Raw genomic sequence first — 26692 nt, 5'->3', positions numbered from 1 at the left:
TAGGAATGAAGTGATAGATTGAACACACCCATTGAGCAAACACTGCTGAAAACTCCAGTAAAGTTCATCTCCAAGGAGTGGCTGCGGATCACTCCCCAGTCACAAACACAGGTATCAGCCCTGGGTTAAGATAGTAAACCCACCCCCCTGTCAGCTGTCACATTTTCCTTCTAGCACAGGTGACCTCACAACAAGCTTATCTTCACTGTTCATTTACAACTCTGAGCAGGCTGAATCACATTCATTGTTACTTTATGAACCCTGGATTGATAAGGAAAAAGTATGTAAGGTAACTCTTTATTTTAGTGTTACATCTATTAGCACTAATACATACAACGTTAATGCCTGCATAAGTAACTTGTAAGGCATGTACTAAGCAAAAGCTAAGGCTTACTAAGGTTAAATTGGTAATAAATCCCTTATTGTGCATGAAGAACAAGACATTGGTGAATACATGCCTAACAAATGTTTGATTTTGCTTAGTACACGCCTTAAAAATGACTTACACGGGAACATTGTATGTATTAGTGCTAATAGATGTAACACTAAAATAAAGTGTTAACCAAAAGTACTTGTTCTTCCATTCACATACGCACAGATGCACTTTGCTTTTGAGTGTGTCCAATTCAACCTGCGATTCTCCTGTGGGCATATAAGGAAAAAGACACACATCTGTGACTATGCGAGTGAAAGCTGATTTGTGAGCAGTGTGTATTTTTTTTCTTTTCTTTTTTTTTTTACTGCAGGGTCACTCCAAGGAAACATGGGACGCTGGCAGGGCACTGGCAATAACACGCCCGCGGATAACCCACTAATCCGTCATTAATTTCCTTCCTTATACCCATATCCCTTGGGAAACAAACGCTGCACAGTCCAATTAAGCAAGCAGACCTTGCCAGGCTGTAGAAAGTGACCTTTACCGAGGGAAGAAGAATGCCATCTTGGAATGGAACGGGGTATATAACTGAGATAAGATGTGGATGAAAACGTATGCTGTTAGCCAAACGACATAAAATGAAGGTTGACTAGAAACCCGAGTAAGGAATCCTCGTAGCCTCTTAGTGCAGAAGGGGTCGCCAGCGGGCCTATTCACTATTTGCTGAAAAAACTAAACTACATCATAACAACATTGCTATGACAGTACCGAGAGCCTTAAGTTACTGATTAAGACATAGCTATTACAATTTTGGTGACAGTAAGGTTATAACATAGCCTCTGCGTTAAGGGGTTAAAAACATAACACTCAAGCCGTTGAGAAAAAAACACCAGCATGTTGAGGGCTTGTGTGAGAGCGTCACCACCAGTATAACATCACGGTCAGGATTTCACTGCTTATCTTAGCATCTTAGTTCTTTGGGGTGATGTTAGGCATGTAATAATATGAGGACTACAGAGCAGTGACAACCAGCAAGAAGCCGCTTATTTCATGGTAGGGCAAGAGTAGGTTATACAAAGATGCCATGTCCAAAATGCTCCCCTTCTCACTACATAAGTACAGTACCTCTCTACACAGTCATAGTGTACTATGCAGCGAACAAGAGAAGATTTCGGATTCAGCCAGGGATAAGAGTTAATGACAGGTGCAAATTATGATTGGCTTTTGTTGTGTCTGCATGTACACGTATGTAGTATGTACTGCATGTATGTATGTATGTATGTATGTATGTATGTATGTATGTATGTAATGTATGTATGTATGTATGTATGTATGTATGTATGTATGTATGTATGTATGTATGTATGTATGTATGTATGTATGTATGTATGTATGTATGTATGTATTAGGGATGCAAATTATCGATTAATTCATTAATCATTAGTTGATAGCCTTATCGATCGACTTACGATTAATTGATAAGCGGCATTTTCCCCCGAAATCTCAATGTTTCTCGAAAAAAAAACTACTAAATTTAAAAATATGTATGAAAAATTGAGATAAAATACCACATTAAAAATGAATTCTATTTCAATTCTTTAATCCAAAGGTGATTTAAATATTCCCACTATTCACACCCCTCTTCACACACAATCTTCACATGCCCATTTCTCCTGGGTCTCTTGTCAGTTGAATTGTCGATTAATTGCGATTAATGTTTTTTAATCGATTAATGCATTGATCGATTAAAGTCGATTAATCGATTAATCGTTTGCATCCCTAGTATGTATGTATGTATGTATGTATGTATGTATGTATGTATGTATGTATGTATGTATGTATGTATGTATGTATGCATGTATGTATGTATGTACTGTATGTATATATGTATGTATGTATGTATGTATGTATGTATGTATGTATGTATGTATGTATGCATGTATGTATGTACTGTATGTATGTACTGTATGTATGTATGTATGTATGTATGTATGTATGTATGTATGTATGTATGTATGTATGTATGTATGTATGTATGTATGTATGTATGTATGTATGTATGTATGCATGTATGTATGTACTGTATGTATGTACTGTATGTATGTATGTATGTATGTATGTATGTATGTATGTATGTATGTATGTATGTATGTATGTATGTATGTATGTATGCATGTATATATCATGTACTGTATGTATGTATGCATGTATGTATGCTTCGGTATGTATGCAATCTATGCATGTGTAGGTATGCATGAGTTTACACACACTGTGAGCCATGCAGACACCCAGAACACAGCACAGCACATCACATCCGGCCTGGCAAACGACCGGCACTCATATGCACTTCATTCCCTTTGTTGCACAGAGGATATGCTTGTGCTTCCATTAACTCGGGCCGAAATATTGGCTCAACCAGACCCTCTGAAGCAAAAAAGCGGAAGTGAAGTACATGGCGTTTGCTTCGCCAGGCTCCATCACATCATAGTGAGCGGCTAGTTACCTCGTCTTCTCCCATAGCTTCGTGCTGCGTGTAAACAAAGCAGAGGAAGAGTCTCAGCACAGAAGAAAAGAGGAGAATGGAAACGGACTCGTCGTGTGAGAGAATGAATAGTGTGTCTAAAGTTCGCTTTAAAGTAAGGAAACGGATACTGTACATTGGGGAAATCGCTCACGGTCATATTATATCAGATGCTTTACGTATAGTGCTTAAGTGACATTTTCAAATATTTGAGCAATATATGCAGCAGGTACCACCAAAAGGTTCTTCATGAGGTCTTTCCTCATTGTATAGTTGTATAATTAATGCATAGCTTATTGAATATGTTATAGCCTTTTGTGGTGCTTAATCCCTGAGAAGCTCAACAGCATTATCAGCAATCCCCATTCCACTTTAAATAAGGGTGTAGTGACATTTCAGCAGCGATAGACAGTAGCCCACACTATAAAGACAGGCTAGTAAACTATAAAGGTAGACATTATCATGATTTCTCCTCTGACAGGGCTGGGACTGGGTCTGCTTTAGATAGGCTGGACATCTATTCAGGAAATGTCTAGCACATCGCGTTATCAGTAACCTGAGCAGTGTCTTTGAAACACACACACACACACACACACACACACACACACACACACACACACACACACACACACACACACACACACACACACACACACACACACACACACACACACACACACACACACACACACACACACGCACACACATCATGTGACCCCCCCAACATATCAGGAGCTGCTCCAGGTGATCATGTGATCTGCATTACTGCACATCCCCGTGCGTGTGCGTGTGATGTGATGAGTGTGTTTGGTTTCTCAGGCCTCTTTCAGTTCAGTTCCAGGGGGATCTACCGTCTAAGTCTCTACTCTTGGATCATGTGACCATGTCCTTTAAAAAAAAAAAAGCCCTTCAGGCCAGCTGAGGCACAAGCAGAGACGACACAAACAACCTCGGCTTGTTGTGCACGACCCCAAACGCTCAACGTGAGTCGTGTGACCCGTAAGAACGCAGAGGCCGGTCGAGCGCTCTCTCTCTCTCTCTCTCTCTCTCTCTCTCTCTCTCTCTCTCTCTCTCTCTCTCTCTCTCTCTCTCTCTCGCTCTCTCTCTCCCTCCCTCCCCATGGGAAACTTCTGTGTGTTCTGGTGCAACATGTCAGTAAAAAAAGGCTTATTTTTAAGGAACAAGAAGAAACACAGAGGGGAGAGGGAACATCATCACACCACAGCTGTTTGACACTCACACACTTACAATACAAAAACATATTCAGTGTCTGAAGTTGAGACATGAATATAGGACAAATCCATCAATGCACCAAACCCACCAATGCAACTAAATGCACACACACACACACGTACGCACGCAAGCACGCACGCGCGCATGCACACACACACAAACACAACGAATGAATGGACAAGCACAAAATTACATAGAGAAGTGCATGGATGAGTCACGGGCAAAAAGATGTGTTTGGCCAAGCATTTAGTCTGATGATGACTGAGGGACACACACTGCCGACAGCAATGACTGCTTATTAAAGCGGCTTATTCAACCCACCATGACTCACACTACTGCCTAGCAAGGACAAAGGCGGTCGCTATATTAGGATACAGAATACCTAGTATATTGACTGGAGGCCTGTTAACCTAGTTCCCAAAAAGTAGTACCCTAATAAAAGGGTCCCTGCTGTGAAAGTCAACCAGGGAAACTCCCATTGTCATTGTGACACAGCACTCCAAAGCACACAGTGCTCACTGCACACAATGGAATTGCATTTATCCCTCACCCGTACAAGGGTGCCGCCCCAGACGGTGCCCACGGGGAGCAGTGCGGCAGGACTGGGCGGGAGAAGAAAAGGGCTCCGTGCTATTCCAGCCTTCTTTTAAAACACATACACAAAGCTCTGCTATTAGAAGCTTTACCCCCTCTTTTGCTTAGGTGAGTGACCTACTGTACGAGAAAGCCACCACAAACTAAGTGCCATGGTGAAGCCCAAAAGCGCAGTCGAATCAACAGAGGTTACAGTATCCATTGGCAGTAATGGGCAGCCTGGATTCAGATGCTACGATACATTGCCACATATTAAAAGAAAATGTTTTATGGTTCATTTTGTTATGTGTGGCACTGGATTCTGAATCGTAGATTACCCATTGCTGCAGTGTTCATCTAATGCTGCTGTCACCTGGCTATGGATCTGCTAGCCTCCAAAACGAATGTGCCTAAAGTGAGATCATATGAATACTAATAATTGTCACTGATCTTGCATCTACAGGACTCAATTTTTGTACTTGACCAGTAAAACTGGTTCTGATGCCAACAACTGCCCAGTAGCATGACTACTCTTAAGTGACAAACAGTGCAGGTCAACAACAGAAACAAAGCGTCATGTAGGTACAGTAGATATGTGTTTTCCTAGTATAAAATCAAACTGGTCAATGTAACTATTGAAAACCTCAGTGTAAAGAAGCAAGCATTCTTCACATGCATAGTACATGCTCAAAAATGTGTGCGAACGCACGCACGCACGCATGCACGCACGCACACGCACACACACTCACACACACACACACACACACACACACACACACACACACACACACACACACACGCACACACACTCACACACACACACAAACACACACACAAACACACACACACAGGGTGCAGTCTCAAGTCAGATCACATGCATGCGTGCGTATACTGTATACTGATGCAGAGTAGAGTGAGCATGAGCAGGCATAGGGCAGTTCAGCAGCATAGGCAGGAGAAGCAAGGGGGAAAGCAAAGCCAGGAGCCACGCCTGAGCCACGCCTGAGACACACCTGAGCCACACTAGACACAATGGCCAATGAGAAGAAAGATAATTACCATTGAGCATGAGAAGACCATCTGCCCCTGGGTGAGGACATCCCACTCGGCCTGAACACCAGAGAGACAGACAGACAGACAGAGAACAGGATGAGAGACGTAGGTATATGGGACAGATGGGGCAACACACGGCAATACTGTCCTTAAGGGGGGGGGGGGCATCATGGACCCAGCAGAGAGAGAGAGAGAGAGAGAGAGAGAGAGAGAGAGAGAGAGAGAGAGCAAGACAATGTGAGAGATATACAGTGGCAGATAGAACAAGAAAGAGAGAGAGATAGGATGTAATCGAGACCAAGAGGAAAGGGGAAAGGGGGAGACAGTGCTGCGATCATGTGACTTGCTTCAACAACCACCCCCATCCCAAAAAAAAAAAAAAAAAAACGGGGCAAAGAACCAGAATGCTGCTGACAAGGGCCTCTCTGTTCTATTTGGTCGCCGGCGGCGACACAAAGCCATCTCCTGTGCTGGCAGAATACAAACCATGGCCGTGGCCCCAGCCACTTACACAGGCAGGGCTGGGACAGACATCACTGCTGCCACCAGGACACCCACTCCCCCACCCCCCCTCTGAGTCACCTGTCTGGGGGACGACACCGTCACACGAGATACCAGATGTGCTTTCCATTCCACTGCTGTGCTGACATTGCACTACCACTCCTCTCAAAACAGTCCCCTTGCTGACTTTATAGGCCACAAGTCTGGTCTACGCTCTTTAAAAGATAGGGTACACATTCTTTTGGAAGCATTTTACATTGGCTATGTATATGCAGTGTTCAGTGACCTTTCAATGATCTAGCTTGGTATCTATCTATCTATCTATCTATCTATCTATCTATCTATCTATCTATCTATCTATCTATCTATCTATCTATCTATCTATCTATCTATCTATCTATCTATCTATCTATCTATCTATCTATCTGTCTGTCTGTCTGTCTGTCTGTCTGTCTGTCTGTCTGTCTGTCTGTCTGTCCGTCTTCTAAATGTAGGCTCTATTAAGTCCTTTCAGAATGTATTGCATAGTAGTTGCATTCAATTGTCTCGTTCCAAAACTGTTATTTTGAGCTTCAGGGATTTGAGTGTCGGAGAGACATTGTATTTTGTATATGTGTATTTTGTTTGTATTGAATAAAAAACAACTTCAACAAATGTGTGCCCATTTCAGAGGCAATCAGCAGCTATTTCTCTTGTGATGACCCCTGGGAACAAAATGAGGACACGAGAGGGACAGAACCAAAAAAAATCCAATCCTCTCATCATGCAAAACCCAAACAGTTACCCTGGATGATTTTTCCCCTTTCCCAAATCCGTTTCACAACAGCATGTGGATGTGGCATGCCTCAAGGGGTTTCAGTGAGTCAAAGCCATTGAACAGCCCGGCTATGGTGTTACACAAATATTCCCTTCAGACTTTTTTCCCCTCACCGACCGAGCCTTGGGGCCTTAAACCAATAAGAAGCTCAGAGAAAGTCAAAGGCACGGATTGGATCACCAGGACGTCTGTCAAATGACTGGGTCCATGTGATTGGCCGGCTGAAAAGAGGGCGGGGATTTTTCCCCTTTCTCCACTTAGCTAGCCCAGATTAGCAGATCGTGTCGGCCACACTACACTACACTGCAGCATTCACTTGACTCCCGGGCACAAAATATCATACAATCTTCACTAGTATGACACAGCACATTTTGTAGTAACGATACATAAATAAATAGTGGGGCATTTTTTACTATGATGTATCACCCATTAGCCCTGAACCTGCCTGCCACCCACAAAGTTGTTTACCTCACGTATGGCCTGAACTCTACCAGCTCAGCACATCTCAAATTATCTGTCCGGCTAGCAGATTCCACAGGCGTGCCACTGGCCTGCTGCTCACACATGTCTATAGCACACCGGCCTGGCTCTAGCAATTGTAGCCAAGGCATACTACTGTGTGCATACTACTGAAACCATTGAGCCTGTTCTTGACTCTGTGATTTTATCTTGATATTGTACAACCAACAAAAACACTTTAACTTATTAGGCTACTGTCTGTTTATGTGGCTATGTATATTCCACTGCCAAATGCACCTATAGGCTTAGGCCTTTGGTGATCCAGCAATTGTAAAGGAAACAATACTGCAAGCATTGCAATAACATAGACCAGGGGTGGGGAACCTATTTTATTCGAGGGGCCACTTCAAATTCATCCGAGGGTCGTAAAAGTTATCAGAGGGCCGTGCTATGAACACAAACCAGGATTTCCCCCTGCACTTTAGGCCTATATTGAAGGGAGCCACCTTTAAAACAGAGCCCACCTTCTCTAGGTTACCTGAATATAACTGAATTGTATTGCAAATGTATTTCCACACATTCCATTACAAAATGTGTTATATTTCATGTGAAGCTGCATAACATTAAAATTACATCGGGGGCCGGATTAACCGGCCTCAAGGGCCATAAACGGCTATAAACGTTCCCCACCCCTGACATAGACCAATTTCTCATTCAAGGTCTTCATACTGTACAATCTGTGTGCTGATAAAAAATATTGCTGAATATCGAGTGTTTATGTCCTTCATTTGCTTGTCAGTTTGAACAAAAATGTCTGCTGAATGTAGACCAGTGGAATACGATTTTGTTGATTTGTTGAAACAAAACAATTTGGAGCTCCGTCTATGGGAGACTCCAGCAAAGGCAATGTCTGCTGCACGCAACTGGAAATCATTAATAAAATATTTGTTGTAGGAGCGATAACAATGTGTGGATGGTCGTTCACTCTTTGGCACTCCGCAGGACAATTCGCCCTTTGACAATTCAAGATGTGTGCGCGCGTCTACTATGCAGATTTACTAGAGGCTGTCACACTAAGGCCGCGCTAATGCTCTGATGACAATCTCCATTGTCCTTCGTGGGGCGTATTAGAGCGAGCGACTGAGTGAGTGAGGGAGCTCGGCGCTACGCCGCACATGCACCACTGACATTGGTGGGGCTCACCTAGCTATTTCAGCTCTGTGGTGGCTGAAATGACTCTCGTTGCTCACCACGCCTGACTCCCTCCCTCCCTTCCTCCCTCCGCCCTCCTCTCTGTCATCAGACACGGTATATATGTGAGTGCGGCAGGCACTAAAATTAGCCTCTCTCTCTCTCTCTCTCTCTCTCTCTCTCTCTCTGTCACCATCATCCACTTTCCCTCTCGCTCCCCCTCTCTCTGAATCACTATGTGCTATGTAGATTGCTCCCTCTGTCTCATATAAACAAACATACATATACACATAGTATTTTTCCTTTACATACAAGGGGGGGCGTTGTTCTCTCTCTCTCTTTGCCTCTCTACATCCATCACTCTCTCTCGTCCTCTCACCTTGTGAACTGTGAATGCTCTACCTCTTTCTCGCCGAGCTGTGAGTGTTCTTTCTCTCTCTCTCTCTCTCTCTCTCTCTCTATTTCTCTCTCTCTTGTTCTTTCTCTTTCTCTCTGTCTCTCTCCCTCTCCCTCTCCCTCTCTCTCCCTCTCTCTGCTGTGAATGCTGTGCTGTGTCTGCTCCATATGCTCCTGCAGGCAAAACAAGGAGCTCCCACCAGAGACAGTAGAGCTGGTGCCTGCAGGACCACACCCACCCAACACAGCACAGCACAACACAGCACAGAACAGCAGAGACAGTACAGCACAGCACAGCAGAACTGGATGTCTGGTGTAGTGTTACCAGATTGGGCGGTTTACCACCCAATTGGGCTGCTTGGGATGACCATCGGCTGGTAAAAAAATGGCATTTAGCAGAAAAAAATGCCCAATTTAGGCCATAGAAATCAATAGAATTGGGCGGGATTTAGTGCTTCCATGCGGGTTTTGAACCTTTTTTGGTCTGGAAATCATCAGCCTCATCTGGCAACCCTGGTATTGTATTGAGCAGTGTGGATATGTGTGCCTGTGAGTGTGCCTATAATGGGTATGCGTATGTGTAAATGTGTGTGAGTGTGTCTGTTTTGTGTATGGGTGCATGAGTATCATGTACAAGTACAAGTATGTATGAGTACAAGTGTGTCGTGTGAGTGTGTACGTGTGTAGTTGCGTGTGTGAGTGTGCTTCTGTATGTGTATGTGTGTGTCTGTCTGTCTATTCCTTTGTGTCTGTGTCTACACAACCTCAGTAGCTAGGCCACAGTATCATTGTGTCGCTGCAACCCTCACGCAGTGTGACCTTAGCTATTAGCCTACAACCCTCACCACTCAGCCACCACACAGCTGAGCTGCCTTCACAACATAGGCTACAGCAGAGCCGATTTGTAAATGAATGAAAACTGAAGCTGCACTGTGCTAGCTAGCAAGGTAGGGTAGGCCTAAGCCCCTGGGACTAGCAAGCTGGATGAGAGTTTTCTGTAGCGCTCAGCACTTCCCCTGGCAGGCCCTAATGGGATTGCAAGCGAGATGCTAAGCTCCCGCAAATGAAACAAAATCCCTACGTTCCCACCACATTCCAAGTTTTCATAGAGGGTTTTGTGTGCACAAGTCTGCTGCTGGTTTTGGAGTAATAAAATGACACCATTCATAGGACATATAAATAGAGCCTGGTCATTTATAAAACTGTCTGCTTGTATGTGAAATTGTCTGTGCTATAATTTTAGTGGAAAAACAAGGCCATGGTTGGGATACATATAATTTCTTCTGTCTATTAGCAATACACACAGATGGCCCCGCAGGCATAGCTATTCCAGCAAAACAGTCTGTACCGTGTGCTCTATCTCCTCTCTCCAACGGTTACGTGGCGCTATTCCGACATGTCGCTATTCCGACATTGATGTCTATTGTCGGAATACCGGCGCGAGTTATGCAATTTCTTTGGTTTGTGCTACGTTGCTCAGCTTTTACCAGTTTAGGGAGAGTGCATACAGTTACCCTAACCCTGACCCTAACCCTAACCCTAACCCTAACCCTACGGTATGTCGGCTGTCTGAATAGCGGTATGTCGGAATAGCGGTATGTCGGAATAGCGATTGCCCCCCCTCTCCAACACTGCGACTTATGTTATTCTATGCTATGCTATAGCAGAGAGTATGGTACGACACATATATGCATTTCTCTGCTCCGCTTCGCAATGCTGTGCTGTGCTAATATAGTCCACACGCCACTCCTCCCCCAACAGTGTGGCAGGCCAAGCCTCCTCTGTGCTACAACACAATCTATGCTAAGACTGCCCCACCCTGCCTGCTTTTGATGCTATACTGTAGCAAGCCTGTAGGCTACTGTCCCCTCCCTCCCCCCAATAGTCTGGCAGACATATGTCATTCTGTTCTGTGCTACACTATGGCAAACCTGTCCCTGTCAACAGTGTGGCAGCAATATGCTACATAATTCAATGCAATGCAATTATGCTGTGCTATGCTAGGCTAAGTCTGTACATATCCACTTCCTCATTGAGTGATACAGTGACAGGTCAGGCAATTATGTACTATGCTATGTTATGCTAACACTGTCCCCTTCAACAGTGTAGCAGACATATGCCATTCTGTGCTATGCTATGTTATGTTATGCCACGGTATGTTATGGTTATGCTGTGATGCGATTGTCTCATCCCTTCCTCCCCCACCCTGTGAGAGCCATAATATCATTCTGTGATATCACCACATTCTATGCTATGCTGCTACTCTATGCTAAGGCTGTCCCACCCCTTCCCAGCCCTTCCCCTCCCTACCCCCTTACAGCATGGCAGGCATATGCTACTCTGTGCTATGCTACTCCCCCGCCCCGCCCTATGTGTCAGGTGGCTGTGAAACTCACCCTTCAGGGGGTCCTGCTCGGCCCGCATGATGTCGATCAGGGAGCTCTCCAGGGAGTGCATGTTCAGGCTGTCGTACATCCTGGGGCGATCCTATGTCATAGACATAAAACACACACACACACACACACACACACACACACACACACACACACACACACACACACACACACACACACACACACACACACACAAGAGGAGATAAGTTTTACAGGAGGTCGAGCGGAAAGTTGAGGAGGATGTACATTGGGCTTTACGTGAGACTTCAAAATCAATCAATCAATCAATTAAATCAATTATTCAAGCAATCAATCATTCAATCAATCTCAGTTTCTGTATCTCTCTCCTTCTCACATACATACACACACACACACACACACACACACACACAAACACACACACACACACACACACACACACACACACACACACACACACACACACACACACACACACACACACACACATGCACACACACACACAATTGTTTTCAGAAGTAAAGAGTATTATTGGGGATTACAGTACTCTTTGCTGCGAAAGGTTTGGCAGTTTAAGTGAGCGGTGGACACGGATGAACATTCTTTCCGTGTTTATTCACACACACACACACACACACACACACACACACACACACACACACACACACACACACACACACACACACACACACACACACACACACACACACACACACACACACACACACACACACACACACACACCTCCATCTCCAACAGATCCCCTGACTGCGCTACAGAGATTCCCCTCGTCCCCCCAGGGACCAGTGCCAGATACCAGAAGCCGCAGTGTGTGTCTGTGTGTGTGTGTGTGTGTGTGTGTGTGTGTGTGTGTGTGTGTGTGTGTGTGTGTGTGTGTGTGTGTGTGTGTGTGTGTGTGTGTGTGTGTGTGTGTGTGTGTGTGTGTGTGTGTGTGTATTTCTCTGCATATATGTGTGTGTGTGTGTGCCTGCCAGCATGAGCGCATGCGCCTGTGTGGTGCCGCATTCCTGGGGCAGAGCCAATGACCTCATCTGTGTGGGTATTGTGGGGGGTGATGGGTATTTCTCCCTCAGATGCGATATTTAGACAAGAGGGGCATCCCAGACCTGCATTACAGCACAGCCGTCACACATTCCCCCCTCATGACCACGTTTGGTTTGGTATGTGTGTGTGTCCATGTCCGTGTGTCCGTGTGTGTGTGTGTGTCCATGTCCGTGTGTGTGTGTGTCCATGTCCGTGTGTGTGTGTGTGTGTGTGTGTGTGTGTGTGTGTGTGTGTGTGTGTGTGTGTGTGTGTGTGTGTGTGTGTGTCTTTATCTGTGTGTGTCGGTTATTCTAGGTAGCTAACCGCTTTTTTTCTTTCCATGCCTTAAAGTGGTAGTTCGCTATTTTAGACATTAAGCCCTGTTTGTGTGACTTCTGGGGTGAAGTAGAGATGTTCTCATCACAATTTTGACATTTGGTGCTGAACGGAGCATTTGGGTATCCAAGACTGCAGCCCCCCCACCTTTACATTTACTCCAATAGAGCACTCAAGCAATCGATTATAAAATGGCATTAAACTTTTGTTTGAGAAGACATGGAACTCACCGTGTGGTCAGTGGTAGACAGCGATAAATTGACCCGAAAATTGCAGCGAAATATGCCTTCTAACTGTTGTTTAGCATTTGGCGGACCTATTTTTCCCCAGACGCCGTTGAATAGCAGTAGACATCCAGCCAGTAGGTAGTGATAGTGTGTTGTTTATGTAGACACCAAGGAGCGAGGTAGAACGGCTATCTTTGAGCGGGACTGGCTACAAAAACTACAGCTTGCATACAAACCATAGATAGTAACGTAAACAAACGCACCCCCATTTCCGGTCGCGCGGAGTAATACTAGTCAAACCAATACAATCAATGAAGACGGACAATAATTAATATATCTTCTCTGGAAGCGTATTTCGCGGTGATTTTCGAGCCAACGTATCGCTGCCCACCTCTGACCACTCGGTGAGTTTCATGTCTCTGCAAACGAAAGTTTAATGCCATTTTATGATCGATTGCTTGAGTGCTTCATTGAAGTCAATGTAAAGGTGGGGGGGCTGCAGTCTTGAATACCCAAATGCTCCGTTCAGCACCAAATGTCAAAATTGTGATGAGAACATCTCTACTTCACCCCAGAAGTCACACAAACAGGGCTTAATGTCTAAAATAGCGAACTACCACTTTAAATGTATTGTGAAAAGCCACATGCCACACTTAATACTTTTTAACCACTCAACTCAAAGACATAAACCCCAACAACAAACACATGTACACACACACACGCACACGCACACACACACACACACATACACACACACACACACACACACACACACACACACACACACACACACACCACAGGTCGTCCAATCTCCTAACCTCTAATCTCCCAAAACCTCTCGCTGAGTCCACAATGCAGGCAGGGCCTTCAGCTTCATCTGATTGCTCTGTAGTACACAGTATTAGAGGAGTGAAACCCTCACGCGTGATGCTCATTTGTGATTACCGTTTTGGCAGACATTGGGCGCGAATGGCTGCTCTGAAGAACCGAAATGGGGTAGAATGTGAAGTGGGCCTGGGAACTGGCCTCAACAAGGATCACACCACATTAAGTCTCGACAAACTCATTCACAAGCCCAAGCATCTTTCGCTTTACCATCAAGCAAATTTGAAAAAAGCTCCAGCACCATGACCATTTCGCCATCCATGGTCGTGTACTAAAGAAAAACAGCGAAATGGTCAGTGTGCAGGAGTTTTTTCAAATTATCTGCTGAGTGAGTGACCATGGGCCATCTCCAACGCACCTGCCAGCTGAGGTGTGCAAAAAAAATACAAGTCCTCACCACCAAGCAAATCTGGTATTAGCCCAGATCAGTACAGTCCAGCCCAGGCACACTTCAGCCAAATATTGTGAAATATTTACAATCAACGTGCTCTATGGTTACAGTTTCAACACAATACGCAAAAAATACACACTATGAAATGTTTATGACATCATCTATGACTATTATCTATGATACTATTCCTAATTCCTAACACTTGCTTCACCACTACCTCTCTAGTTAGTGCAACCTAACACAAATTCTCAGCGTTGACAACCAATTCACTTCTTTCAACATACAATTTCTACCTAACACACTAAGATCCAATGGGAATCAAAGTGCTTTCCCATTTCCAAACAGGTGCACGCGTTCACAATATGTTCAATTTGAAAGGTAGAGAGTGAGAACCTGAGAGAGAACCTGATTTGCCTTTTTAATAACAGACATGTTTTTCTTATTATTATTTTATCATCTACAGTACATTATGAAATGAACATTTGTGCCCATTACATCTATATCCTTACCAATATGTATACCCATTTAGAAATGCAACATCCATAGAACGCAACATCCGAATGGCTGTCTGAAGGTATTTTTGCCTGATACCACATCATTTAGTGTAATGAGAAGGTGTACTCAGATGCTGTCAGCTAGTTTGCTTGTTGTGGTGTGTTATGCAGGGCATGCGGGACTGAAGGCTAATAAGGGGACCCCTCCCTGCCTTGCCTGCCTCCCTGAACTCAACTGTGAAGCCTCTGCCGCCGCATCTGTGGTCATTCATCAGCCTCGCCACTGCAGAACCTTGTTGGAATGAAAATCAGCACTCACAGATGTCATCAGTGGATACTCCCTCAACCCCCCCCTCTCCTCAATACTCTCTCTCTCACTCTTTTTCTCTCACCCTTCTATTGCCCTCTCTACCTTTCTCAGAATCCTTTGCCCTCTCTACCTCTGTCTGACTTCCTGTTTATTTTTCTCCCTCTCACTCATTCATTCTCTTGCCCTCTCTCTCTCTCTCTCTCTCTCTCTCTGTATTTTTTATTTTTAAAAAACCCATTGGCAGATTTGGTCAGCGGTATCTCCCACTGCGTCCCGTTTCAACCCTTGCTGCTAGCTCCGATCCTGCGTCACGCGCTGCAGAGCCGAGGAGCTCAATCTGTCAGTGCCATGTGCCGTGTGCTGTGAGCCTGTCTGCTTTAGTCCAGCGCTGCCGTTTAAAGAGGAGCTTAGCCATCCGTGCTGTCACTCCCGGGGAGGGGGAGGGGGGCTGGTTGGTTGGAGAGGTTGGTGTGTGTGTGTATGGGTGGGTGTGTATGGGGAGGTCTCTGTGTGTGTGTGTGTGTGTGTGTGTGTGTGTGTGTGTGTGTGTGTGTGTGTGTGTGTGTGTGTGTGTGTGTGTGTGTGTGTGTGTGTGTGTGTGTGTGTGTGTCTGTGTGTGTGTGTGTGTGCGTGTGTGCGTGCGTGTGACAAGTCGGCACAGGCGGCGTGTTCAGCGGGCCTCATGCTATGCTATGCTACGGCACTCTTAACCCGCTGCACTGCTTTCAAGGTGTCGGACCGGTCTAAAGATAGCACCAGGCGGCTAGGGTAGGGGGCCAAGAATAGACGCCGTCCCGAAATGTGAACCTGAGTTGAGGGGGTGGTTGTGGATGTGTTGGGGTGGGTGTGGATGTGTGTATGGTGGGGGGCATGAGGAGCATGGGCATGAGAGCTTGCCATGGCCGAGTGTCTGATGGTCAATATCGTGGTCAGGGCCGCTGACAGCTTTTGCTGGGCCCGGGACAAGGTCATCCGAAAGGGCCCCCTACCCAATACATACAATGTAATGAGAACCCAATTCTGGGGCCCTTTTCTCTCGGGGCCGGGGACAACATACACATTTGTCCCCCCTGTCGCCGGCCCTGTATGGGGTCCACCCCCTTTACAGCGTCCTGTGTGTCAGCCAGGCTGGCCAACTCGTAGGCTGTGTGTCCGCAATGTTTATTCCTTCACTACGTACAGTAGGTCACAGCGGACGGCAGGAGCGGCATTGTTTTGTACATGAGCCAATGGCATTTTAGTAGCGACACACGTCAGGGTGGTAGCAACCACAGCTAATGCCACTATTTTATGAATTTAAAGTTTTTTTTCTGGATTATCTAAGAAGCATACTCATTGCAATACATTCATTACCAATTGCTAATTAATTTATGAGCATTAGCTGTGGTTGTAACACTTGACTCCTGAGCTAAAAAAAGAAACTGTCATTGACCCACATACGTAAACTCTATGAAGGCAAAAAGAGAAGATTTTGGCCAAACAATGAGTGAGGACTCTTTTCATAAGCATATAACTCGTCTTTCCCTTTATCTTGTTTTCTCCTCCACGACGCCACCATCTCTCATCGTCGTCATCGGTCACCGGCAGTGACGGCTGGGACATTGGGATGTGATGCTAAGCAGCAAGCGTTCCACAAACGTTCCGATGACAGAGAAAGGAAGGAAGGAAGGAAGGAAGGAAAGCAGGAAGGCCAGGAAAATAGAGGAGGAGAGGGGAGACATGCATGGAATGCCAGGAATTCCGAGTGTGGACACTGTTTATGGAAATGAACAATAATGTTGCTCCACATTCGCATACATACACCGGCATACTGTACATGGCCTTCCAGGAAGTAGGGACTAAGAAAGAAATTAGAGGGGGGGGGGTGGAGAGAAATTGACACGGAGAGAGAGAGAGAGAGAGAGAGAGAGAGAGAGAGAGAGAGAGAGAGATAGAGAGAGAGAGAGAGAGAGAGGAGGAGAGAGAGACAGAGAGAGAGAGAGAGAGAGAGAGAGAAAGAAAATGAGAGAGAATGACAGGTGAAGAGAGGGGGGGGCAGAGAAAGAGGTTGAGAGAGAGAGTAAGGGGTAGAGGGGGAAATAGGGGCGTACAAAGGGGGGTGGGGGGGTGAAGAGGGCCAGCCCATGCAGTCCAACAGGCAGCCACAGAAAACATCACGTCAGGGAAAAGCAGCATGTTTGGCTGGCTGCTGCTCCACAGAGGTATGCTGAACAGGCCTCCCCCCGACCCCAACACCACCACCACCACCACCACCACCACCACTTCCTCCACCACCACGCTGCAGTGTTGCCTACCCTTTAAAGGGGCTGATCGGGACACCCTAGCCCTATGTGGAAACAACATCCAACATTTCCGACGGAGGCAATGGTGGAAGTCCACTTGGACACTCTTTCCATACAAGAGTGTGTGTGTGTGTATGCCACTGTGTGTGTGTGTGTGTGTGTGTGTGTGTGTGTGTGTGTGTGTGTGTGTGTGTGTGTGTGTGTGTCGTGTGTCTGTGTGTGTGTGTGTGTGTGTGTGTGTCTGTGTGTGTGTGTGTGTGTGTGTGTGTGTGTGTGTGTGTGTGTGTGTGTGTGTGTGGGCTTGCGCCAGAGAGCCACTATGTCTGTGAAGATTGTCATTCATTTGTCCATGTTATGTCAAGTTGATGAGTTGTAAGTCATTTTCAGTAGTTGTTGATGTTTGTTAGATGTTTTGCTGAAGCAATCAACACCAATGAGTTGTTAACGACACTGGTGAATTGAGTGAAACAGACCCAACCCCCCCCCTGACTCGCTCTCACCGAGCCAACGCCTTCTCCCTTCTCGTTGGTGACGACTGCGAATGAACGAATGTGTTTGTGTTCAATTGAGATGCAAATGGCGTCTATTCTCTGCGGGTCTCAAGGCTCGGCGTGGCATTCTTCAAGGTGTTTCTGCATGTCTTTACTAAAGTCTCCACATTGTTTTAGGACAGATTGTTTTGGGCACTTTCGTCTGTCTGCCTGTCCCTAAAATCACAACATATTGAAACCAGGTTCAAGGCCCTTTACCCCTCACTCTGCCTTTCCCACTCGCCCTCTCTCTCTCTCTCTCTCTCTCTCTCTCTCTCTCTCTCTCTCTCTCTCTCTCTCTCTCTCTCTCTCTCTCTCTCTCTCTCTTTCTGTCTCATTGTTTCTCCTCTTTGCATTAGATCTCTCTCTCCTCCTCATCCTCTCTCTTTCACCCTCTCATTTTCTCTCGTTTCCTTTCTCACCCTGTTTCTCCCAACCTTTTATTCAATCGTCTGCTCTCGTTCTCTCACTCGCTCTTGCTCTCTCTCTCTCAATCCCTTTCAATTCCTCTCCTGCTCGCTGGATCGGGCCCCAGCTTATAATTCAGGAAATGATTCTGTAATCCTCTGAGTCCAGTCCAGCGCTTTTCCACTTAGAGCGACAGGCTGTCCAATCTCCTTCCCATACTCCCACACATACCAGCACTCATGCACGCTCATATACACACATCACCGCACCAAACATCTCCGGACATATGGCGTTTCTGTGTTCACATCCAATGTCCTTCTCTCTCAAGACAACAGGAGGACAAGGACAACCATGTCCGTGCACAGACTGCCTTTACAACACAAATACCCAAACTCTAGTGCAGGGGTGGGAAACCTTTTTCATTTGAATGGCCACGTCAAATTTGTATAAAGTCCTCAAAGGGCAGTACTATGAACACAAACCAGGATTTCCCCATGCACTTAAAGTCTTTATTGAAAGCGGCCACCTTTACAACAGACCCCATCTTCAATAGGTCCCCTGAAAATATAACTTAAAGATGTTTCTTTACAAAACATGTCATATTTCAGGTGAAATTGCATAACATTAAAATTATGCCGGGGGCCAGATAAGACGGCCTCATGGTCCTCGACACATAGGTTTCCCAGCCCTGCTCTAATGCAAACACAGTCCTATGTGCAGCCACAAATCGTGCACCGTACACCAGTGATACACTGTTGAAACTTGTTGAAAAGACTTTATTACCGTGTTACTACACTATAACATTACTCATTCCTTTTTACATTACCCCTTTAATGAATGCCTGGGTCGTTGCCATTCTGGTGACAGGTAATTCATAACAGGAAACATGTCTTAATAGTTTAAATTGACGCTTATTCTTTATTATTATTTTTTCTTCTCTCTTCTGTCTGAATGAACCCTTTCCACTCTTTGGCAGTCTCATACGGTCTCTGTCTGTATCTGATCAACCTGACACCAATGACTCGCATAACCTTCAACCAGATAGGTTAGATCAGTGTTTCTCAACCTTTTTCAAGGCACCCCAAACCAACAAGCCGTAACATGGCATCGCATCCGATACCACACAAGCTTAGAAAAGTAACACGTCACACGTCCTATGTTCGAAGTTGCAGCTGACTGTGGCGACCTATATTTACTTTATTGTGCATAAATGGCAGATGAAATATTCCACTGACTAGCATTAACTTATCAATTTACACGAATATGTATTATATTACATAATTTATTTATCAGCCACGTTTCCGCGGCACCCCTGAGGGGGGCCCGCGGCAACCCAGGGTGCCCCGGCACCCCTGTTGAGAAACACTGGGTTAGATAAGTCCTATGGACACTGATTTTTATGGGAGAAATGTGTCATTCCCTGACAAACAGTTTTTGGTGAGGGCCCGCACACCTCGAATGTTTCTTTTTTAGCAGGTGCAGCTTTTCAAGGTACTCCAGTCTTCGTTTAACTCAAGGAAGAGCGCGACACTGCTTCTTCACAATTCACCACTTTTTTCTTTTTCTTTTTGTGCTGACGTTTCGGCACTAGGCCTTCATCAGAGTAACCTGATTTACCAGGTTACTCTGATGAAGGCCTAGTGCCGAAACGTCAGCACAAAAAGAAAAAGAAAAAAGTGGTGAATTGTGAAGAAGCAGTGTCGCGCTCTTCCTTGAGTTAAACGAAGACTGGATTCCCTGACAAACAAACAACTTGAAAGTCATTGGGAATCCGAAAAAACAATATTCATTTCTCAACCTCTGTCTCAGCAAAGTAAGCAGTGTCAGGTAATAAGCCGTGTGTTTGGTGGAGTGTCTGAGGCCTGCAGTTTCCATTTGATTCCCACTGAATTTACAGAACAATCAGGCTCCACAAGGAGGAAGTAGGGCAATTCTTGGCAATAAGCGCATGACCTAACTTATGAATACTTAATGCCAATCCTTTGAGCTCTTATACATACAGCACAATCGCAAACATACGCATTTTGGCTACACACACACACACACACACACACACACACACACACACACACACACACACACACACACACACACACACACTTGTGCACAATGCACGCACAGACACACGAATACACAATGTACGGGCACACACACACACAGAACCACACAAATGCACATAGTCTCTCACACATGTATGCATGCACGCACAGACACAGACACAGACACAGACACAGACACAGACACACACACACACACACACACACAGACACAGACACAGACACAGACACAGACACACACACACACACACGCCACCCCATCATACCTGCAGCGGCAGCAGGGTGTTGCTGTTGTTGTCGGTGCGGAAGGCGTTCTCCTCGATCCAGGACTTGGGCCCCAGGGAGCCGGCCGATCGGGGGAACTTGGGTGGGGCGATGACGTTGCTGGAGAAGGGCTTCTTCATGGGGGACATCTGGCTCATGGAGCCCGGCATGCCCATGCCCATGCGGCCCCGGTGGTCGCGGCCCCAGCTCATACCTCCCGAGTTCCAGCCGCTGCCCTGGTGGTGGCTACCCCACGGGGACTGCTTCATCATGGGCTGTATGGGGAAGGGGAGGGGAGGGTGGGGTTAGCCTGATTACCATCGACGTTCAAATCTCTTTGAGACTTGGTCTGACCAAGAGCATAACAATTAACATTTCCCAAACGGCACGGTGGACCCGCCTCCCTTGGTTTACTTATGGTTGTTTGCTTATCGACAAAGTGGGAGGAGTTCCCATATTTTCAGGAACTCACAAAGTACTTGCATTGCTCTTGACCTGACTAGTTGCAGTGCTGGAAGTCAGCCTGGCAAGGGTGGGGTAGGGGGAGGACAGGAGGGGAGGCAAGGTGGAGAGAGGGGTTTGATTAAACTGCAGAGTGTGCTGAGAGTTTTGTGTGTGTTTTTCCTCCTCTCTCATGCTCTGTGTGTGTGTGCGTGTGTGCGTGTATGTGTGTGTGTCTGTGTGTGTGTGTGTCTGTGTGTGTGTGTGAGTGTGCACGCGCACGTGTGTACATGCTCACTAAATGCATGTGACCCAGCATGAGTGTATGAGAGTCAGATTACCTACGATAACCTCTACGTCTGTGTGTTCAACAGTGAAAGCTGCACTTGAAGCAATAGACTCATGAGTAGGATCATCCATAAAGGTCGCGAATTATGTCTGCATAGTGTATACACATCACAAAGATATACCTTGACTTATGTGTCTTTTTGCATGTATCTATTTGCATTTATACTCAATTACACAAACATGTTTGTAAGTACATATCATAAAGAAATATACGCATCGTGATGCATCTACGTACGTACGTGTACTATCTTCGCATCTTTGCACACGCCTAAGTTCACTCATCCGAAAGACCAACGTACTTTGTACATCGCAATGTATCTAAGGATTTTCTAGCATGTATACATTCATATCCACACTCACACACACACATGTTGCAGCTGGCTGTGAGTTATTCAGTCCCTTAATCGCTCCAACAGCAAATTTTCTGCTGCAAGCGAGTGAGCGTGGCCTTGCATAGCCGCAGCTGAGGAGAGGGCAGGCTAAGAGGCTTTGGGGCTTTAGGGCCCTAATACACGGTGTCCTGTGCTGTGCTCGCAGGCTCCAGCAAAGCACTCACACACGGTCGTACACACACACACACACACACACACGCTTACATACACAACACTCTCACTCACTCACTCACCATATGCATGGAGCACGCACAACCTGTGCGCAATGCACCACACGCGCCCTTGCACACACACACACGCTCACATACACTGACACGCATGCATACACACTCACAAGCACACACATTTGCTGTGCTATGTGGTAAAACCTGTAGCCGTCTTACTTGGGTTGACTTTAATGTTTAATACTATGCTCATGCTGTATGTCTCAAATCAGATGTGTCCTTATGGGCGCATTTATGACAATATAGTATGACAAGGCTTGCAGTCACACCACAGGCCACTGTGAGAGACAATACTACAATATTCAATAGATACCAAATGTATCACAATCTCCTTTTACGTAATGTTCACTCTTCAATGTAGTATATAGACTCTGCAAGTCTCAATGCAGAGACTGCAAGTCACTGGTCGGGTTTCTGCCTTCTTATTTAGATCAATTACACATTTATTATTCATTCATGATGAAATGAGACATTTTGTACCATTTCAGAAATGCAGTGGAGGAAGTTGTATTTGTAGGCCTACTTCTTTTTTGTCAGCTTCCCTGAAACCATGTCTAGACTGAAGACAAGATTGCAGAAGTGCTTGTGGGCCTTGACACACGCGCGTGCACACACATACACTCACACACGCACCGACACACACAAACACACACAAAGGGAGATATACTCGGCTGATATACTGTTATTACAGAACATAACTCAGTATGAGCGAGCCAGCAGTACAATCTGTACACCACAACAGAAAGCAAAAGCCTTTATGTCTCTCTCATGTGCAAACGTGTGTAGGCTACTGGGGTTCCTCCAGAATGAAGGATATCTCAAACAATCTACAATCTACTAACAACAAGGAATGATTTTGATAATGAGTGAATGAATGGAATATATATACAATATATTTCCATGAGTGGACATGTCTATATAGGCTAGCTATACACAAAGGGGACCACTCCCTGTGGTTGTCATGTGACTAATCCTCTTCCTCCTTGCTTCCTTCCTCCCTTGCCTCTCCTCCACCTACATGGACCCCATATGAACCCCCACATGGCTAGATGGAACTGGGCCAACCGGTTCCCCATTCCAGTATTTGTAAAGAATTCTACAAATACATTTCAATATACAAGGTGAATAGTGTTGTTGAATGTGAAGGAAAGCCTCACACTTCACTTCCCTTTATCGTCAGTTCTGTGGATATCATTTTTAAGGCGTGCGTAATACGCGTGCCAAAACCGATTCATATGAAGGTAGGCTAGTTTGTATTGTCTAAAAAGCCTTTTATCACCATTTCGCCCCCCTGCAATTCAATTACACACACACACACACACACACACACACACACACACACACACACACACACACACAGGCGTCCTTGAGGCCATGTTATCTCTGGAATGTCACGTGAGTGTCTTTTACAATGTCACGACTGCTCGCAGCAGCAGCGGCATAGAGAGAAACAACACTCGTGCCTATCAATGAATCAATGAATGAATAAAATTACGCTTGCCTTATCAGTTCCCCAGCGCTGCATTTCAATTACAATATGGAGGAACCGGGCGATTTATATCCCAGAAGGCTACTGACAAAACTAGCGGCCGATGCTCTGCTGCTACTTTGGAGTGCGCTGTTTCACACAGACAAGGCCGCATTTGTATTCACCACACAGAGACTGACAATAGCTCACGGCTTGTGCGTGGCAAGAGAGGAATGGTGCATTGTCTAAAACTCATTCTGTTGGCACTCGATATATTAAACTGTCACCGCTATCGTAACCCCACAGGAACATGGCGCATAACAGTCGTATAAAATGGTGTAGTTACAATGACACTGAAGACACTATGTTCTGTGACGCCCATTGTCCAAACGATGCAACTGGTCTTTACTTTGACACCATGCTGAACATAATTTTGCTCATTGTCATCGTTACGCACGGAAACGCACGGTTGAAATAAAGTGTAGACTCACCTGATGGTGGTTGTAATTGTTCCTCTGCTGCAGAAAGGCTCCCTGTTGCGGGTGCATCTGGGGACTCACCGGGGACCGGCGGCTCTGTGGCTGCTGTGGGGGGATGTTGATCTGGGGCGAGAAAGGGCTGCTGAAGCCTTGCACGTTAATCCCGGCGCAAGGATTAGTAGACACCGAGGAAAAACTCTGGAAGAATGCCGGGTTGATGGAGGAGGGAATCCCCGGGTAGAAATTGTTTTCAGGTTCTGCGCCGGGTATCTGGTTCATCGCGTTTGCGTGGCTGGGGTTGGCTGAGTTGGATATGGGTGGCGGTGGGGGGCTCGTCTGAACGGACCAAGGGGTACCGAAACCGGGGAGCGTTGGCGAAGCAGAGCCACCTCCCGCGGTCTGAATCTCTTGATGTTGAAGGTTCGAGAAGCTAGCTCCGATGCCACCGGGCAGTATGTTATTGCCGGTACCGGTGCCATTGCCGTTGTTTATGTGATGGGAGTTGGGGGAGTCCATTTGGATCTTTACCTTGTTTGGGTTCACGGAAGTGGGCGATGGCGACGCGGCAGCAGCAACGACATCGGCTTCTGCCTTCTCCACCGACAAACTGCGAATTTGCTCGTGGCTGATCGAGTCCGTGTTTGGATCGGATTCGGTCGAGCCGACGGTGGTGTAAGGCTGCTTCTGAGGCAGGTGACTAAATTCTCCTTGGGGTGGGGGCTGCTCTGAGCAGCCGAACTCTGCCTGCTGACTTAACTGCTGATGTATTTTCCGGCCCTGCTGAAGGTCACAGATGGACTGCGTAGCGCAGAACTGCTCTTGACCTACGGTTGCTTTGAAATCAACGAATTGCTGTTGATTCTTGCACAGGGCGTTGTAGTCCTGTGTGTTAAATCCCAGTTGGTTGCTGTGGTTGTTGTTGCTGCTGCTATTGGGTTGTTGCAGATGCCCGTTTTTGTTGCTGTCGTTGCCGTTGGATTGCTCTGTTAACGGGGGTTGCTGCGTGGTTGTCACCCCCACAGGCTCATCCTGCATGTTTTGCTGATGTGCAGCAGCTGACAGGAATAGAGAGGACACGCCGGGGACGGTGCTGCCAGAGACCGGATTCGAGTTGGGAGAGAGCTGGCCGGTGGAAACCGGAGAGGGGGTCGAGTAGGATCGAAAAGCGCCTCCGCCAAAGAGTGTAGTGCTGTTGTTGTTTATACTTACTGTCTGTAAGCCAAACCCGTAATCCCCCATTTATTTAATAAAAATAAAAATATGCGTCTTTTGCTGTTTGGACAATAAGAAGAGACTATATACAGTAGGGCTAGATTATAGAGATCAGCTTCCTATATAGCGAAAGAGGAGGGGCCAAGGTCGAGTCGGTCGTTTTTCCTTGTAGAAAGCTCTATGCCCAAGTCTTCCCAGTATACTTGCTAATGATTTTTGTCCAGCATCCGGTTTAATTTGGTCGTTTCGTCGTAAATTCGTTCCGACCGACCGAACGTCCCCCTCCTCTCATTACCTGCTGATATGCTGCGGCAAAGGATTAAAACTCCCGAATGGACGTCACGACCGCATCATGATTTATTCTGGCCACACCTCCCTTCCAGTTTGGGCTACAGCTGACACCGCATTGGTTACGTCATTGAATTAATTATTCAGAAGGTGCGGTACATCGTGGGGATATTTTTTTAATGTAGAGTATGAGGTAGGCCTATTCTTGCTCCACGTTTGTACCGTCGCAGGATTTACGGGTGTACCCGAGCGCAGTAGTCCTCTGGGGCCGAGACCAGACACTTGTGTCACACTGGAATTACAGTCCTGTCCGACTTTGTTTGCACATACGTCGCCTGCCAAAATGAATTCTCTCTGTCTGGGCAAAACAGTAATAAGCCGGTAATGAACTAGTTCATACCCAGATGAAATATGAAAATAATTCAGAAGCCTGTTGGACTCCACTCGTCTGCGTTGCGCACTCGGTTCCCAATATGCATTCACATAATTGTGTAAAATCGTGTTTACGACACTAATGTACTAAACTCTTGTGTTCTTTATCCCTCAAGAGAAAGCAAGGTCTTTTCCCTATCTCTCATTGGATATAGGGCATGTAAAACCATATGGCGTTGCGCCAATCAGTACCACGACTGGGTCGACATGGGACACCTTTGTTCAGCCCATGGCGTGCCGCGTCACAGGGCGCACTGACGCGGGCTTCTAAAAATAGCACATTAAAATGCAGCTGTCCATAAAATAGATTTATCCTTTACGCATGAAAGCTCAACTGGATGAAAAAGTGTTCTTTCACAGCTGCTGTTGTGTTTCCTTTCTTGGGCACTTTTTTCTCAAAAAGTAAGCCCAGATAATGGCTCAGGTAATGGATTTATCATTAGAGAACTGTTTTGTGTGTGTGTGTGTGTGTGTGTGTGTGTGTGTGTGTGTGTTTGTGTGTGTGTGTGTGTGTGCGTGCATGCGCACACGCGCGCGTGTGTGTGTGTGTGTGTGTGTGTGTGTGTGTGTGTGTGTGTGTGTGTGTGTGTGTGTGTGTGTGTGTGTGTGTGTGTGTGTGAGGTGTGTGTGAGGGGGTAAACAAAGACCATTATCAGTTCTCTTGATCAAATCACTTTTTTTGCAACAG

General features: G+C 46.0%; 1 protein-coding gene across 3 annotated transcripts in view; it reads right to left on the bottom strand.

Moving 5' to 3' along the window:
• cpeb2 (cytoplasmic polyadenylation element binding protein 2) overlaps positions 1-25588 on the bottom strand; it is a 35571-nt gene extending 9983 nt beyond the window's left edge. Inside the window, exons 1-5 of one of the 3 annotated variants that reach the window (XM_063201784.1) lie at positions 24085-25588; positions 20723-20995; positions 11517-11607; positions 5763-5813; positions 2880-2903 (exon numbers count right to left, since the gene is read on the bottom strand). In XM_063201784.1, coding sequence (XP_063057854.1) covers positions 2880-2903; positions 5763-5813; positions 11517-11607; positions 20723-20995; positions 24085-25311 — 1666 coding nt within the window. In that variant the 5' untranslated portion in view covers positions 25312-25588. The remainder of the gene's footprint in view (positions 1-2879; positions 2904-5762; positions 5814-11516; positions 11608-20722; positions 20996-24084) is intronic. The other 2 variants (XM_063201786.1, XM_063201787.1) reach the window with 2 other exon arrangements.
• Between the last annotated feature and the right edge of the window lie 1104 nt (positions 25589-26692).

Source organism: Engraulis encrasicolus, chromosome 6, assembly GCF_034702125.1.
Source record: "Engraulis encrasicolus isolate BLACKSEA-1 chromosome 6, IST_EnEncr_1.0, whole genome shotgun sequence".
In the NCBI taxonomy this organism is placed as follows: Eukaryota; Metazoa; Chordata; class Actinopteri; order Clupeiformes; family Engraulidae; genus Engraulis; species Engraulis encrasicolus.
The sequence above is the reverse complement of the archived record's forward strand: the minus strand, read 5'-3'. Positions and strand labels throughout refer to the sequence as shown.